This window comes from Nyctibius grandis, chromosome 3, assembly GCF_013368605.1.
Source record: "Nyctibius grandis isolate bNycGra1 chromosome 3, bNycGra1.pri, whole genome shotgun sequence".
Lineage (NCBI taxonomy): Eukaryota > Metazoa > Chordata > Aves > Nyctibiiformes > Nyctibiidae > Nyctibius > Nyctibius grandis.
The window spans coordinates 101,763,151-101,780,036 of record NC_090660.1 but is presented as its reverse complement, the minus strand read 5'-3'; the positions used below and the strand labels follow the sequence as shown (position 1 = coordinate 101,780,036).

General features: G+C 46.7%; 1 protein-coding gene across 1 annotated transcript; it reads left to right on the top strand.

Moving 5' to 3' along the window:
- The first annotated feature begins 5,568 nt into the window (after positions 1 to 5,568).
- Positions 5,569 to 7,491, top strand: LOC137661331 (GSK-3-binding protein-like). The gene has a single exon (XM_068396842.1). The coding sequence runs from the start codon at positions 5,906 to 5,908 to the stop codon at positions 6,515 to 6,517; it is 612 nt and encodes a 203-aa protein (XP_068252943.1). The 5' UTR covers positions 5,569 to 5,905; the 3' UTR covers positions 6,518 to 7,491.
- The last annotated feature ends 9,395 nt before the right edge of the window (positions 7,492 to 16,886 follow it).

Below are 16,886 nucleotides of genomic sequence, written 5' to 3'. Positions count from 1 at the left end.
TGCGGCCTCACCAGTGCTGAGTACAGAGGGACGATCACTTCCCTAGACCGGGTGGCTACACTATTCCTAACAGAGGCCAGGATGCCATTGGCCTTCTTGGCCACCTGGGCACACTGCTGGCTCATGTTTAGCCGGCTGTCGATCAGCACCCCCAGGTCTCTTTCCGCCAGGCCGCTTTCTAACCTCTCTTCCCCCAGCCTGTAGAGCTGCATGGGGTTGTTGTGGCCAAAGTGTAAGACCCGGCACTTGTTCTTGTTGAACCTCATGCCGTTGGTCTCGGCCCATCTATCTAACCTGTCCAGATCCCTCTGTAGGGCCTTCCTCCCCTCCAGCAGATCGACACTCCCACTCAGCTTAGTGTCATCTGCAAATTTGCTGAGGGTGCACTCAATCCCTACGTCTAGATCATCTATAAAGATATTGAACAGCACCGGCCCCAGAGCTGAGCCCTGGGGAACACCGCTAGTGACCGGCCGCCAGTTGGACTTTGCCCCATTCACCACCACTCTCTGGGCTCGGCCATCCAGCCAGTTTTTAACCCATTTAAGAGTCCACCCATCCAAGCCCCGGGCAGCCAGTTTGTCTAGGAGGATGCTGTGGGAGACAGTGTTGAATGCCTTACTGAAGTCTAGATAGACTACATCCACAGCCCTGCCCTCATCTACTAAGCGGGTTGCTTGGTCATAGAAGGAGACCAGGTTGGTCAAGCAGGACCTGCCTTTCATGAATCCATGTTGGCTAGCCCCGATGCCCCGATTGTCCTGCATGTGCAAGGACACATTTGGGGCAGGCACAGGGAATCAACAGCATCTTGTGTGTATCATAAGAGGGAAAAGAGGTTTTGCATGTTAGGGAAAGGGAAGGATCATCTTACCAGGCCAAAGGAAGGTTCCTGTGGTCCTTCCAAAGGGGACACGTGTCCTGATTGCATGGACGAGCCGCGATACAGCAGTTTGGTGTGTCAGACACTAGAAGGAGGCGAGAAGGTAGAAAAAGGTACCAACTTTAGCTCTTCCCCTAAAGACCGATTTTTGTGTCTAAAAGATGTAAGAAACAGTGATAACTTCAGCAGAAAGAAGTAACTCAGCCTCACAAATGATGATGTAATTCCCAGCCTTGCTAGGAAGCAGTATCCCTATATGCAAATTCTTAGGTAATTGACTGGGGATAATCAAAAACAATACATGAAAGAAACAAATCTCATATATCTCAATTCAGGTTCTTGTGTTGGGACAAAATATACATATTTGAATTTCTTAAGAATGAAAGCCTGTAGTTTTGAAAGCAACTAATGTTTCCCGTTTCCATTAAAGTCTCAGACTGGGCATCCAAAACCACGTAAAACTGTTGGCCAACAGGTTTATATTTACCTCGAGAGTCAGGGTAAGACTCACGACATTTTGGCTTATTAATTCCCCTGTTTTAAAGTGTTTGGCTTTTGCAAGTTATGACACAGTAAATACATTAGTGTCACTTAGCAACCTCAGCTGTTTCTAAAGGAATGTCTTTTGTTCTTGGAAATCTATTATAAATGCAGGTTACAAAACAATTACTGGGGAATCTAAACTTGTCTTGTTTGGATGGTGTTCTGGCCTCTCCCCATTCTGCATTTAAAGTGTGCACAGGAAATTAATTTACTTTGCACAAGCATCCTTCATTGACACTATTGTGATGAAGAGCAGCTCTGCGTATTTAATAGATATGACAGAACTTTCTGTTGAAAATAAAAGACGTGAGAAATGCCTGGAGAAAGAAGGGACTAGAAAGGACCTCCTAGTCACTGGGTTCACCTGGTTCAAAGCCCTCTTACTGTTTTGTAAACAACACTGTAAATACTTTACCATTGCGATGCAACACTACATAGTCTCTCTCACGAACTTATCAACCTGATTTATTTCTATACACAATGCCAAAGTCTGAAATCACGGATCATGCACCGCCGGCATAACTGTTTGAAATGTAAACAGCTGCGCAAATTAAATATTATTTCTCATTTCATATTGATTGGGTTACTGGGTTTCCATAACAGGTTAGAACATGTGCACAATCCTGAACACACACATGTAATGGAAGGACTGAGATTACACTGGACCGCAGACTTCAAAGGATTTAAGGGCTTTCTTTCTTTGTCCTTAATAGGTTTAAAGCTCAGAATTCACATCCAGTTGTCCACCTTGTCAGGATCAGCACAAAAGGTAAGGTACATAAATTGACCTTTATAGTCAGAAAATAGAATGTGTCCTTGGGAAACGCCATAAAATTATGTCAAAATTTTATAGATGGCAACATAATTAATACAAGTAGTACTTGTTTATGAAACTCAGACTTTGTCCTCTGCTAGGGATATCTGGAAGTCAAATATTACTAAAAATATCTTAAAAGACTGTTTTCTAAAAATGTGAGCAGATAAAATGAGAGTGCAGATGAAAAATAATGATATGAAGGAACCAATTATTGTTTGAAACTGTAACATCTTGCTAATAGAGTGACTTAGACAGCAATTTGCAGTGGGAATTTTGGCAATCCCAGGACAGAAACAGACAATACAGAGAACTGTATCCAGAAAAAAAAGAATCGCGGCAATGCTCATTGTCAAACTGCTGCTCAGAAAAATGTTGTCGGTGGTCAGAAAAATCTTGTCAATGGTTCTGCAACTCTTTTCAAGCTTTTATTGTTAAAAGAACCTGCCCCTATCCTTAATGTTTTGGATTTGGGTTTTTTTTAATTGAAATTATTGTGGTCAACTGCTAAAGTAAAAGCAGTGCTGCAGAACTCCTCACCAGCAGTAGAAGACAAAGTATGATAACCAGGCTGTGATTCTCCCAATCTACATGAGGATACCTTGCTATAGCTAACTCAGGGCTCAGCCAAATGACTTAATGGCTACAACTGAAGAAGCCTCAGCTTCTTCAGGGTTGACCTGGCAGCCAACCCTGTCACTTATGCTCGCAAACTCTGCATCAGGGCACCTATGTGTATGACAGCCACTTTATTGCAAAACCCACTGTTGAAGTTGTTCTCATTTCTACAGAGAGGCACTAGCAAAGAGCTAAGAGTTCATAAGCTGCTGTAGTGATTTCTGCCAGGAACATCTGATGGTGGCTGCAGACAGTTTAGACCTGCTCATGGCATGGATTGGGGTTTAATGCCAGAAAGGTCTCTGAGTGCTGACATGCTGAGAACCACTCCACAGATGTGAGTATGATGTAAATTCGTGGTGAGCCCTCTTTGGCATAGTTTTCCCACATAAACAAATCTTTGAGAGGGAACTTCAGATCTGATATAGGGTATATTGTCTTCTCCAGCATTTCAGCTTTTCTCTTGTCTTTCACTCTTACTATGAAGAGAGCAGTTAGAATACCAAAGTAATGGCTGAGGTTCCTCTAGGATTCCTCTAGGAGAACATAATCTGAAATGCCCTTCTCCTGATAACTCCTTAAGATACGCAAATCTATGACACTCACTTTGTTGAGGTGGTAAAGCTGTTAACCCTGATTAGTAGCATTCAATGTAAATATTTTCAGTGGGTTTAGTCCTAAAATTCTCAGCAGATACTTACTCAGTTGATTGTCAATCAGTCATCACTGAAGTTTTGCATTAAAAAAGATCTGAGGACATCAGAATTCTGCTAATGACTGCACTCTGAGCTCCATATCTGTGGCACTAATCTGGTCTATCCTGCAAACTTTTCCCGATGCTGCCGTTGGTTAGAGATGCAATGAAGCAAGATTTGCGATTATCATTGCTGGGCTCATGAAAGCCCCAGGTGTAGATGTAATCAGAAGCAGCCCTGAGCTTTTGCTGGTATAGCTTATTTTGCTTTTGTGGGAGGAGAACAAATGGCTGGAATAAGCTGCACTGGTTTATTGCAGTTTTGCTTGTACAGAATACCAGATCACCTACTCAGAAGTGCTCTGAATATAGATCTCCCTTGCAGCTGAAGTAGATCCATCCACTGCATCTGTGTAGGCCTGCCTTGATCTCACTTTAAAGATATTGCATAATTAGGGAATAAGGGTAGAAGTGTTTTCTTAAAAATATTTTGGTGTGGAGAAACAAGATCTCACTTTTTCTTCATCTGTAGAACAATGCAATCTGAGTTTTAATTGCCAGTTACCAAGAAGGTGCGGCAAATAAGAAAGTATCAGTATGTTAAACATATATATGAATAAATAATACGCAATTTCGTAGCATGCCCAGCTCATAAAAGTCCAGCCTGGAGATGGACTTGGACACCTAGGCTGGAGCGACCAGTAACATGTTCAGGTGACAGGCACGTTCACAAACACGTGCACATACGCACAGGGTCGCTTTCATTTTGTACAGCAAGTGAAAGTAGCTCAGGAAAACGTGGACGAACAGACCAGAGGACATGCCCTCTATTTGCCAGCCACTTACTGATTAACCAAGGGCACAGAGCTGATAGCAGTTACACGTGTGAGCAACTTCCACTTTACTAGTGGTTCCCAGGCAGTGGCAATACATGCCCAGTTACGTGAATGAGCGTGTTCTGCACTATGCCCCCAGAGTTTTGACATCCAGAAAATGTTATTTAAGGCTCATCGTAGAAACTTCAGCACTTGCTTAAAGGACATGGTGATGGATCCAAGGGAAGGAATGGGGCTGGGACAGGAAGAGGTAGGACAGAGCCTTGGTCCAGGTGATGAAGTAAACCAGAGGCAGGTAGAAAACCCGAGAGAACGCCCGCACAGACTTGCGTCACGTCTCCTAATTCTAGTGATAAAAAATAAGACCCCAAAGGCATTTCTATGCCAATGAATTAAACCCAAAATCAATGTGCTGCCGGGTGGGAGGAGATGGCAGGCATACCAAGGAGCAGAACCGTGATGGCCGAGCGTGAGCAGGGGCAGCCCCACGGTGTGCTGATGCCAGAACTGGGCGCTGTAGCACGAACGTGTTGCCATCTCAAAACTGAATCTTGTGGGGCACTGCTATAACGGGAACTGCAGCGTAACGATCCGCTCTGGAAGGCACCAGGGCATCACGTTAGCGGTCGTTTAGGGAAAGGCAGCGCCGCGTCCACGTGCAGTGCTCAAGGGAAAGACACACGTACGGCTGGCCGGCTCCGCGGCTCGCCGGTGCAGCAAGGTGGGCACGCAGAGGCACCGGCAAGCGCTCGTGCACGGAGCCCTTCAGATCGTTAACGGTTCCCGGAGCAGCATCTGTCAGGCCGGCGGGGCTGGGGCAGTACGGTACCGACCGAGGGGCAGGCGGGCCGGGCGCCCGGAGGAAGCCCCTCAGGGGGCGGCAGGCAGGCGGCCACCCTTCCCCCTGCGGCCGGGTGCCACTCGCCCTCCTCGGTGCTCCCCCGCCTCTCCTTCGGGCACTTGTCCTGAGGCGACCGGGCGGCGAAGGGTCCTCCCGCGCAGCCCCCTCAGCCCCCCGGCACCCCCTTCCCGCGGTCCGGCCCCGCGCCTCCCCTCAGCCGCGCCGCTCGCCCCGCCCCCTCACACCCCTCCTGCCAATCATCCGGGCACCGCCCCCGAGACCCGAGGTGCGGGGTTTGAAAGCGGGCCGGTTCACGCAGCGTGCAGACGGGGGGGGAGAGAAGGAACGGCGTGGCCGGTGGGCGCGGGGCGGCCTCGCTCGGCCGGCGGTCTCCGGCGGCGGGAGCCGGCCCCGCGCCGGCGGGTGAGTCTTCCCCGCCCGTCGCGCGGGGTGTCGTTGCCGGGAGCAGCTGGCGGGCCGTTGGTCGCGGGGGCTTCCCCCCCGCCCGGCGCAGTGGGAGGCGCCCGGGATCCCGCGTCACCCATTGTTTACAAACCAACCCCAGCGGGCCGAGCTCCAGCTTCAACCGCAGCCGCCAGAGCCGCGTGTGCTCGCGTGCGAGCGGGGCGGCGGCCCCGGTCCCGCTGCGGCACGGCACGGCGTGGCGCCGGCCGAGATGCCGTGCCGCCCGGGCGAGCGATTCCTGCTGCTGGAGCGCTCGGTTGCCGTGGGGCAGGTGGGCTCCAAGGAGGTGGACGCGCTGGTGGCCAAGCTGGGCGAGGTACTGCAGCTGAGCGCCCAGCGGGCGCCGCCGCCGCCCCGCGCCCCCAAGCACCTGGGGCCGGGCAGCGCCCGCGACCGCGCAGCTCCCTACTCGCCGCGCTGCAGCGGCGGCGGCGGCGGCGGCGGCCTGCTGGCTCCGCGGGGACCGGCCCCGCCGCAAGCCCACCAGCAGCACGCCGAGCCGCCGCGGCCGGACAGGAGCGGCCATCAGCGGGTGACCAAGCAGCTGTGCGGCCGGGGCTGGCTGCGGAGCGCCGCCCGCCGGAGGAAGCAACCGCCGGCGGGGCCGGGCGACGGGCCGGCGGAGGAGGAGGACCCCCACCGGCTCCTGCAGCAGCTCATCCTCTCCGGCAACCTCATCAAAGAAGCCGTCCGGCGGCTGCAGCTAGCGGCGGCGGCGGCAGCAGCAGCGGCGGCGGCGGCCTCCACGGCCTCCAGCGGCAGCGCCTCGGCGAGTAGCAGCGGCGCGGACGGCGAGGCGGCGGCGGTGCAGCCCCTGCAGTAGCCGGCGGGGATGAGCGGCGGCGGCGGCCGGGGCAGAGGAACGCGGCTGGGGCGGCCGCTGGCGGTGGCGGCGGGGGGGCCGGGGCCGTGGCCGAGCGGACTGCGGGAGCGCGGTGCTGGCTCCGCCGCGATGTAAGTCTCCCCCCGCGGCGGGGCCCCCCTCCCTCTGCCGGGCGGGGACGGTCCGGGAGCGGCGGGGTCGGTGTCGGTTGCGGGGGGGGGGGGGGGGGCGGTGTGTGTGTGTCCCGTCCCCCCCCCGGCCACTCCAAGGTCACCCCCGGCGCGGAGCCGAGCCCCGCCGCGCTCCAACCGGCGGAAGCCGCGCACGCCGCGCGCCCCGAGCTGCTGTTGTGGGCACCCCCCGCGCCTTCCCTGGGAGCAGCTCCTCCTCCTCCTTCCCCGCGCCGGGGCAGCGGACTCACCCACCGCACCCCCCCCCCCCCCCCCCCCCCCCCCCCCCCCGCCGCCGGTGCCCCCCCGGCCGCAGCGGGGCTACTCCGCCGCCGTGCTCCGTCTCCCAGGAGCCATTTGCAATAATTCTGGCTGTCCCCGGCGGGAGGTGTTTCCTTTCCCCCTCCCGGGCTGGTTTGTTTTTTTTTGTTTGGGTTTTTTTTTATTATTATTTTAACGTTTATTATTATATTTTTCCCGTTGTGACTGTATGAAGCAATTTAAAAGCAAATGTGAATATCAAAGCTGGAAGGCAGCTGGACTTATAATTGTGAAGCCTGATGAGTGAGTGGAGCCTGAGACGCATTGTTCACATAAGGTAGCCGAAACAAGTTTTTTCTACCAAAAAAAAAAAAGAAGAACCCGAATCCACCCTTCCCTGACAGTCTCAATGGCTCTAATACAAGATGCAGCTGTTGATTTTAAATATATGCACTTCGTACCGGAGTGTTTGAAATGTGTTCCTGATTTACAGGACTTACTGTCTTAACCTGTCTGTATTGAATAAACGTGGTCTTGTTTTTATTTTTGGGTCTGTGTCTCATTGTTAAGGGGAAGTGAATTTTGTGTCATGTGAACAAAACTCTGTGGATGATGCTCCAGCAGGCATGTTCCCCTTGATCTTCTTTCAGTAGTGAGATCTCCATTTTGCAGACGAGGAAAAAAAAAAAAATCCCCACAACAATCCGCATAGTCTGATGCAGTGGGACACCGGTTATTAATGCACGGAGATGCAACTGAGCCCCTTTGTTTGCCAGCAGCGTTCATTCGTAAGCTGTGAGACGCCCCTTGGAGCAGCCAAGAATGTGGCTGTTGGAATTTTATAAGTCAAATCATACTGAAACGAAAATTGGGTATCTCGTATTGGGGAAGGAACTGAGCTTGTGCTGGTTACTTGTTTTGTTTTTTTCTTTCCTCAGGAAGAGGGGAAAGAATAAAAGACTCTAGAAAGAAGGGGAGAGAGGTCTAGGCAGCAATTAAAAAAAAAAAATCTTTAAAACATCATAGAATTTGATGCTGGTAATCATCAGTTAAGTTCCAATACCTATTCTGAGTAGGTTCCTTGGTAAAATCCTATGTTAGGTTTCTAGGAGAATGAGCTTCAAGATCAGGACTGAACACATCAGACTGGAGCATAACAATCTCCCAACCCCCACTCAATTTGAGGTAAAAGCTTCTCCTTTGAAGAAGGTAACAATCCCACATGAAAGAAAATGGAAGATGTTTGCCTTTGTCCAAGAGAGCAATTTGAGCAGCTACGTTTACTTGTGTGATTAGTCCTTTTGAGAATATATTAAATCCACAAAATATTTTAGATTTCTTTCTCTGCTGCCAGCTACTGATATAAACTGATGCTGAAGGTTTTTGTAATGTCTCACTGGATTCCTCATGCGCTACGAAGAGTATGTGATATTATTATTAGCTTTATCTTGATTAATTTATAAGTAGAATGCAGTTTTTCCATGTCAAAGCATGTAAAATGCAAAAGAAGAAGTTCAATGCCTTAGGACCTCCTTAATTACTAACATCTGAAGTCCTTTTTCTCCTAACTTAGGCCGCTTTTGTGGCATTTTGCACAACTTGGAAAAGATTCGGATCTGCTGTTAGTTCTTATCCTCTAATACAACAATGTAACATGTAGGTTGTCCTTACTTCAAAGGAATTTTTATTGAAATTTTCTTGTTGCTTTCTTAATCCAGGAAAAACAGTTCAATAGAACTGTAAAAAGAAATCTTAGCTTCAAATATAATCACTAGCAAAAAACTAGTTGTTCTCGTATGTGTCCTTTAGGTGCTTGTGCAGATAGCTATTGGCTGTGCGGATGCTGAATTTGAACCCTAGGATGAGTAGTTTAATTATCTTACTACAAGAGCTGGAGGAAACAAGCTAACAACTGAGCATAGCCAATGGAACCTGAGTTGTTACACAACTAGGGTTAAAAGTGTATGTGTGGCTGTCAGCTGAAATTCTGAAAGTGGTTGACTTGAATTTTTTTATAATTATTCATCTATTCTGCATCCCCCATTTTCTCCCCCTCCTTCCCCCCTCCCCAAATCCTACCCTCTGTATACTAATGAGAACAGCTAACTTTACAAGTGTCCTTTGTAGTCATTGAAAGCCTCGAGACATTCCTTTTAAGGATTTTACTAGAATAACACTTTTCAATAAACTGGCAGTTGAAGTGAGGCTTAGTAAAAGATGCTAATAAATTTCACAGTGAGTGGCTGTTTTTTAAGCTTCCTAAATTACTTCTAAAATAGGTTTTACTTTCTCCTTTGTGCAAGGCTGGGAGATGTATATATGAAAAGGGTCATAGTGAGCTAAGTGTTATGTAGAGTGTGTGATGATTTAGTAAAAGGATTTTTGGCACTTGTTTCAGATAACTTGCATAACTCACCGATGGATCTTCATCACTCATAATGTGAACATCCTAAGCTCATGCCAGCAACCTTTATCATCACATCTTCCTTATAAGTCTTTAAAATTATCTTCTTCAAAATAGAGCACATGTCACTTCTTCATAAGGGAATGGATCAAATGTGGCTATTTTGGTTTTGGAAGCCAAGTTTTACAAGTTGTTGGACCAATTGAAATATTGCCATGTCATGGTTTAACCCCAGCTGGCAACTAAGCCCCCCACAGCCGCTCACTCACTCACCCACAGTGGGATGGGAGAGAGAATCAGAAGAGTAAAAGTGAGAAAACTTGTGGGTTGAGATAAAGACAGTTTAATAGGTAAAGCAAAAGCCACGTGCGCAAGCAAAGCAAAACGAGAAATTCATTCACCACTTCCCATGGGCAGGCAGGTGTTCAGCCATCCCCAGGACAGCAGGGCTCCATCACGTGTAACAATTACTTAGGAAGACAAACCCCATCACTCCGAATGTCCGCCGCTTCTTCCTTCTTCCCCAGCTTTATATGCTGAGCATGACATCATACAGTATGGAACATCCCTTTGGTCAGTTGGGGTCAGCTGTCCCAGCTGTGTCCCCTCCCAACCTCTTGTGCACCCCCAGCCTGTTCGCTGGTCGGGTGGTGTGAGAGGCAGAAAAGGCCTTGATGCTGTGTAAGCACTGCTCAGCAGTAACTGAAACATCCCTGTGTTATCAACACCCTTTCCAGCACAAATCCAAAGCACAGGCCCATACCAGCTACTATGAAGAAAATTAACTCTATCCCAGCCAAAACCAGCGCATGCCAGAAGGTTTCCACTGAGTCATTGCAAGTCCTCTCTTCCAAATACTGCCTTGCGCTACTCTATGTGGGCATACAAACAAAAAGGAATTTTGATATAAAAGTCACCATCTACTTTGTTTCCTAAACGAGATAACAAATGTTGAACAGCAAAGTAAACATTTTTGTAAGCTTTAAATATCTGTGGTTTAGAGGTAGGATTTCTTTAATATGTTTAGCCTGTGCTGGTCCTCAGATACTAGTTGTTGGTTTCTAGAGAAGGAAAAAGCAAATTTGGGTACGTGCTATGTTTGGCCTTCACGGTATGAATCACAGAATCACATTATTTTCATTTGCAAGTGAAAACATAGTTTACTTCAGCTTTAAATTTGGAATAAAATTATATTTTCACAATAGGCATTTAGGTAGGTTTTATCTTTCTTTTTTCCATCTTGTGAGGAAAAAAATTGTTCAAACACAAGATTTTTGCAGTGGATCACGTGAGCTGCAGGATCAAAAATAAGCCGCCATTTAGATATATGTAACAAGTGATACTGCAATGCATTGAGGAAGAAGTTTATTTTCATTATATTTGTGGGGGGCTATATTTTGGGGGTAAATTTGATTTTAAATATGCACAAAAGACTCACAATCTCGTCTTTCAGTGCTCCTCTCTATGGTGTCACATTAGCATGGCACAAGGCTGCCACAGGTTTTTCATTAGTTGTCTACATTGCAGCTTAATTCCTCTGGAGTTTTCTCTATATGACTGAGCAAGTGTTTTCCTGACCCCTTGCCCAAAACTCAGCTTCGCACCCTTGTTATATCTTGCTCTTTCTACGCTCACGTTCCCTGAGCTCTTGAAAGTAACTCAGTTTAGCCAGAAGTCTGGCAGGTAGAATGATATTTGTCTGCTATTCCCCTTGTGTCTCCTGTCTCCCTTTTAGCTTACTATTGTGTATTGCACCAGCACTTGGAGATTCTTGTAAAAATTACGTTGGTATAGTATGTGGCATAGCAAACATGGTAGGAAAGTAGGGACTCTGCTCTAAGTCCTTAAAATCAGGTTTTAAAGAAAATAGCAAGTGCATCTCATGGAAGGCATAAGGGAGAAGAAGGATGTAGGCTGCTTAATGCACTACTTAAGTTCTGGCCAGCCAGAGCCAGTCCCAGTGTCAGTGTCATCTCCATTGCCATCGCCATCTCCAATCATCTCCATCTCCATCTAAAGAACATCCCTCATTCCCTCCTAGTCCCTGGCCCTACATTTCTCCTCTCCTCACCCTGCCTTCCCTCCCTTACCCAGGCCATTATTTTCAGCTTGTGGTTGTAATCTTTCACCTTTACACATCTTTTGCCCATGTCATATTATTCTTCCCCAATATTAAGTAGCTTTATTCTCCTCAGTTGCTTTTTGGTAGGTACTTTTGACTTGCTTGTTCATTTGGCTTCAAGTATTGCAGCTCAGTCACTTGGTAGCCAAGATCTGTTTTACTTCTTATAAACCTTGCATTGTATGAGTTGGAGGCCAAGTTACAACTGTCTTTCATGTTCAGTTTGTACAATGTAGGGCAGAAATTGGAGGTGAAATCCTAGCTGCAGTGAAATGAACAGATGAAGTTAACAGAAAAATTCCTCTTTACTTCTGTGGGAATTTCCTCCCATGCTTTTTTTTAGAAGCAGCTGGAAAGCACCACTTAAAGTGCTATGATAACTACATAAATGCCTTTGCAGCAACACAAAAATGACATCAGCAGACTCATTTCCTGAGTCCATGAGGTTTGTTCACTTTCTCTCTTCCAAAAACGGTGCTTTAGCTGTGTGACTAACCTCGACCACCTTTGTCAAAGCTGCAGAACTGCCGTTCTGCAACTTCCATGGCAAAAGGCAGCCGCTAGAGAAGACGGAATCAGTCGCCTTGGTGAGAGGAAGGCTGTGGGTGCTCAAGCCATGCTAGGAGGCTTGTAGACTCCACAACAGAGGAAGCTACTGGACATCAGGCACTATAAAGTCAGAGGCGCACAGAATTAGCTGTTCCTTATGCAATATACTGTATCTAAATTGTATTATTTTTGTTTCCCATGATCTAATCTTGTGGTGTCTGGTAGGGTAATACAGCCAGCTAAGGGTACTCTTCATCGCTGTAGGCACTAGGACATCAGCGATCAAAAGAAATTGTAAAAACACCTCGCCTCTGTGTCCTCCTGGTAATCACTGACTTGGCAGGACTTTCATGAAGAGGTGTTAAAGAAAGGCTGTAAGCTCCTGAGCTATATGAAAAAGTTTAATGTATTCAATTCCAACCCCAAGTACAGGTTTTACAGAAGCAACAATCGTAAAGCTAGGGGAAAAAAACCTCAACCTGCTGGAGCTTTTACAGTTGGAAGCCAAGTGGTAAGTTAGAGAATAAATAGACCTGCTTTCATTTTCCTCCCATGGAGGTACTGTCAGTCCTCATCCGAGAAACTTTGCTGCTCCCCTGTGCACAATGGGGCTTGTGCCATCCGCTGCCCCTCAGAAGGTGGTTTCCAATTGATTTTACAGTCCAGAGACGTTGTAGTCTTCCAGCTCAATGGGATCACTTTTAGGAGCAGCGCCGAGTTAAAGAAATACATTTTTCATTTGGCGGTATGTGATGAAACAGCACCAGGATGAAAATGTTTTAATTAGAAGAAATGGATCCTGGCTAGCTTAACACTAAATATTTGCTGCTCTAAGCATTTTACCACAAGAGGTCAGGGCTTATTTTATCTGTATCACAGCGATTGTCCTAGTTTCAAGGCTTAAATTTACAGAAGCATGGGCTCCAAGTTAAGGTGCAAATTCGGGTTATTAGTGTTCTTAAATCCATGTTGCGATGCCTTTTCATTTTTACAAGACTACTGGTTTTCCTCAGGAAACCAAGCAGTGCCGAAGCAGATGACTGAAGGTGTGTACGTACATCCCCAGCTTCTGAGAGATGGAAAATGAGGGGGATATTTAACCCTTTCCTGTTGTTAGCAAGCAGCATTGGCAGTTGTTATTCTGGCAATACCTAGCTGTCAGTCAGTGCACAGATATGCCCCACCAGTGTGATAGCTCATCTGTACATCGTTTTGGAAGGTAAAAAAGAAGATATTTGTATTTTTCATCTTGCTGCTCTTCTTTTCTGTTAGCTTCCACCAGGCTGCTTTGACAGCTGCTTTCCTCCAGGGTCTCTGATGGAAACTTCCTTGGCCACTTTCAGCTCTGTCCTGAACAGTGCATCACAGGACACAGAAATCTTATTCCCATAAAAAAGGAATACGTCAGCCTGGAGTGTGCCAGACTGGTAGCAGAATGCAAATAAGAGACAGAAATTCCCACCTCTGCATCTGTGTAGATCTGGTTTTTGCTCTTTTTTTTTTTATCTTTAAGAGGAGCTACCGATGTCAAGCACCTTTGAAAGTCAAATTGCCTACCTCAGCAGTGATTTGGAAGTGACCCACTGTTCCATCTTTCACTTTTCCCATTATTTTGCTGTAGACCCTTTCACAGCACATTTGTTTTGTGTCAATCCTGTTCTTCAGCCTGCAGTAAGACAGAGATGCTCCGGGTCTAAAGAGCAAACATGCATAGCGTGGGTGCTGTGTATGTACACACACAAGCCTTGGGTCAAATGTGAGTCGCTGAAACAGCACTTGTGCATAAGGTCAAATGTGAAGATGTTTTATTGACACTAGGAATAAAAGATAGTCCTACACAAAGGACTTGCTATTAAAGAGCTTTAAAGTTAGATTTTTAGAAAAAAAATCTACCATACAGCAAAAATTATGGAAGAATACCATTGTGCTTTTTGTCTTCTTGTCAAAGTTAAGGCAAAAGTGTTCGTAGTGCAATACTGCATATGTCCTGTATGTGCATTGCCTTGTTAGCTGCCCCTGAACAGGTCTTATCTTAGTAAAAGCAGATCAGACCCTATCAGAACTACCATATTATTGTAAGAAATAGAATTTCAAGTGGGTTTTGATTCACCTGCTTCTTCTTAAACAAAACAGAAATCCTTATTGTCAGGTATATATCCATGATGAATGACTCTTTTGAGGATGTCTTCCTGCAGGAGTGACTTGAAGTTTGCAGCCAGCATAATACGGGTCTGCCTCATGATCGCAATGGCTTTGTCTGTTATTAAAAGTCTCAGTTCTTTTGGCTTCAGTATTTTTAAATGTGGTTGCAATGGTTTTTTTCTCATTCACAAGAGTGGAGATTTTTCTCATATTTTCTAGAGTCAGAAAAGTTTTCCTTTACAGTGAGGAGAAAAAAAAAGAAAATAAAAATTCAGCTCAAAATCTAATTGTGAAAAACATTTAATGGTTTCGGGTTGTATCTGCTTGAGGAACTTATGTTACAAATTGATCTTCACCTTTAAATACAACAAGCACACCCACCTAGAAAGTGAAATAGTGTTATCCAGGAGGCACTACTTTTAAGTCCATAAATTTTAGAAAGTTTTAAATTGGAGAGGGGAAGTTAACTTGAATGTTAAGACTAAATAGAAAGAGCAAAGATTTTCATTGGGCGATTTCAACTTCGCAAGTAGTCCTCTCCAATTTATTTGAACTCCTATGACTCAGCAGAGGAGATTAATGGATTGACACCAAAGTTCATCTTTCATAAGTGACAGTCCCACATAATTAAATCTTTAAAACTCACGGGATTGTCATACTGGGTAAGACCTGAGCCCTAGGTAGCTCAATAGCTTGGATGCTGGTCAGCTGCTTCATACCACCTACTGCATGGTGGAAGAGCCCCAGCAGTTCTTGTCCTGATATCTGGCAGTTTGGCTTCCTTGTGGTTACGTAGCTTACTATCCCTTCCATACTGTTGGATTTTAGATCTTTAGTCAAGGTTACAGCTGATTTTCTAGCTAGATGTGCATGGCAGTATGGGTGGTTCAATGCTTTTGGAGAGCAGGAGACCTGACCTGCTGTGGTCAGTTGACCTGCGTATGCTTGGATGTGAAGCTGGCTTCTGCAGAGGGTGGTGGGAGGGTAGTCAGGTTGGTCAGGGGAGCAAGGTTCCCTCTGTGAGAAGCAGAGAGCCTGCCCCGCCTGTCAGACATGCCTGGTGGCTGCCTTGGCTTCTGGGTGTAATGCTGAGGGCTGACAATGAAACAGCAGGAATGGATGTTGCCTGTGGAAGCTGCCTCCAGAGAAGGGTATGAGACTGGAAGTCAGGCTCCATAAGAAGAGACTCCTCAGGAAACGTTGGAGCTGACCAGGAAGAGAAACAGAAGATGAGCAAAAGAAAATGCTTCCCAAAGACGTGAGATTTGAACCAACACAAGGAAGTGAAGGACTCAGGGAAAAAGTGGTTTCAGACATGCTAGACCAAAGGACCTACACTGAAACCCAGAGGTGTGTGTAAACCTCAATTCCCCTTACTAACTCCTAGAGATGGAGATTACTAAAGTTTTGAGAGCTGATTATGGACCCCCATCATGAGAGGGAAGACTGTAGGAGACCCATCTGGAGAACTGTAGGTATAAACAAGCTTCCTGATGATGAAAAACAGTAGCATGGCAGAGAAAACTAAGACAGGCTCAAGCAGCTTCCCCTGACTGTCTACGAAAGGGTGCTGGCATGTGGAGACTGACCGTGGGCAGCACTTACCCAGCCCTTCCTTCTGTTCTGGTATGCTCTTGGCTTCGGCACCTGCCTGAGTCTCCCTGGGATTTTGCCCTTTTCCTGTCACCAATTGTCTCCAGGACCATGGGTCTGCACTGGCAGGACAGACATCATCTGGGGGCTTGACCATATTTATTTCTGCATCGGTGCTCCTCAACACCCCAGCACTTGAAACCTGAATCTTTTGTCTAACGCTGCACATAGAAGCCTCAGCCTCCTCCATCTGCCCTAGCGAGAGGGCAAAATATAGCATTACCCAAGTCTTATTTCCATAGTTGTGGCTATAAACCAGAACCTGCCTGATTATTGACTCCTTGGTTATTGCAAAGCTCATGATTTAGAAAGCAGAGAAGTTGTAGCAGTGACACCCTCCTCTTCGAGTTACCTTTTCTTTTTGTTTAAGTTGCTGCTGCACTTTAACCCATATCACAGTGAGCAAAATTAAGTACAAATGGTATCTATTATTGTCTTGCTGTTCTTCTGACTGTACATTCAGCAACGATGACAAAACTTTTGTCAATACCAAAGACCTCAGTAGTTACGTTGTCAGCATGGGCTACCTATGCAGTTCCGCACATAGTATGGAGAGTCACACAGCTGAGATTAGTGGCCCTGGGTGATCCTGGCATCGACAGCTTCCCTTGAATAATGACTGCTATTCAGTGGTTAGCACTCTCACTCTGTATGATGATGTTTCTGAGGCACGGAAAAGATGATTAAAGAATTTACCATATCCTTGTGTCCTGGATATAAGGAGAAACCTCTTCCCCATGAGGACAGTCAGACATTGGAACAGGTTGCCCAGAGGTTGCAGTCTCCATCCTTGGTGGCTTTTAAGATCAGACTGGATAAAACGCTGAGCAACATGATCTGACCTCAGAGCTGTCCCTGCTTTGAACAGGAGGTTGGACTAGACACCTCTTGAGATGTCTCTGACCTGAATTATCCTAGGATCCCACAAAATTGGCTCATGCACCTAAAATAAAATATTCTATTCTAATGCAGTGCATGGAATTCACCCTGTATTTCCCTAAATCTCAGCTAGGAATAAGGAATCCAGGTTACATGAATGTCACCCCTTAGCAAGAATGTAATTTCAAG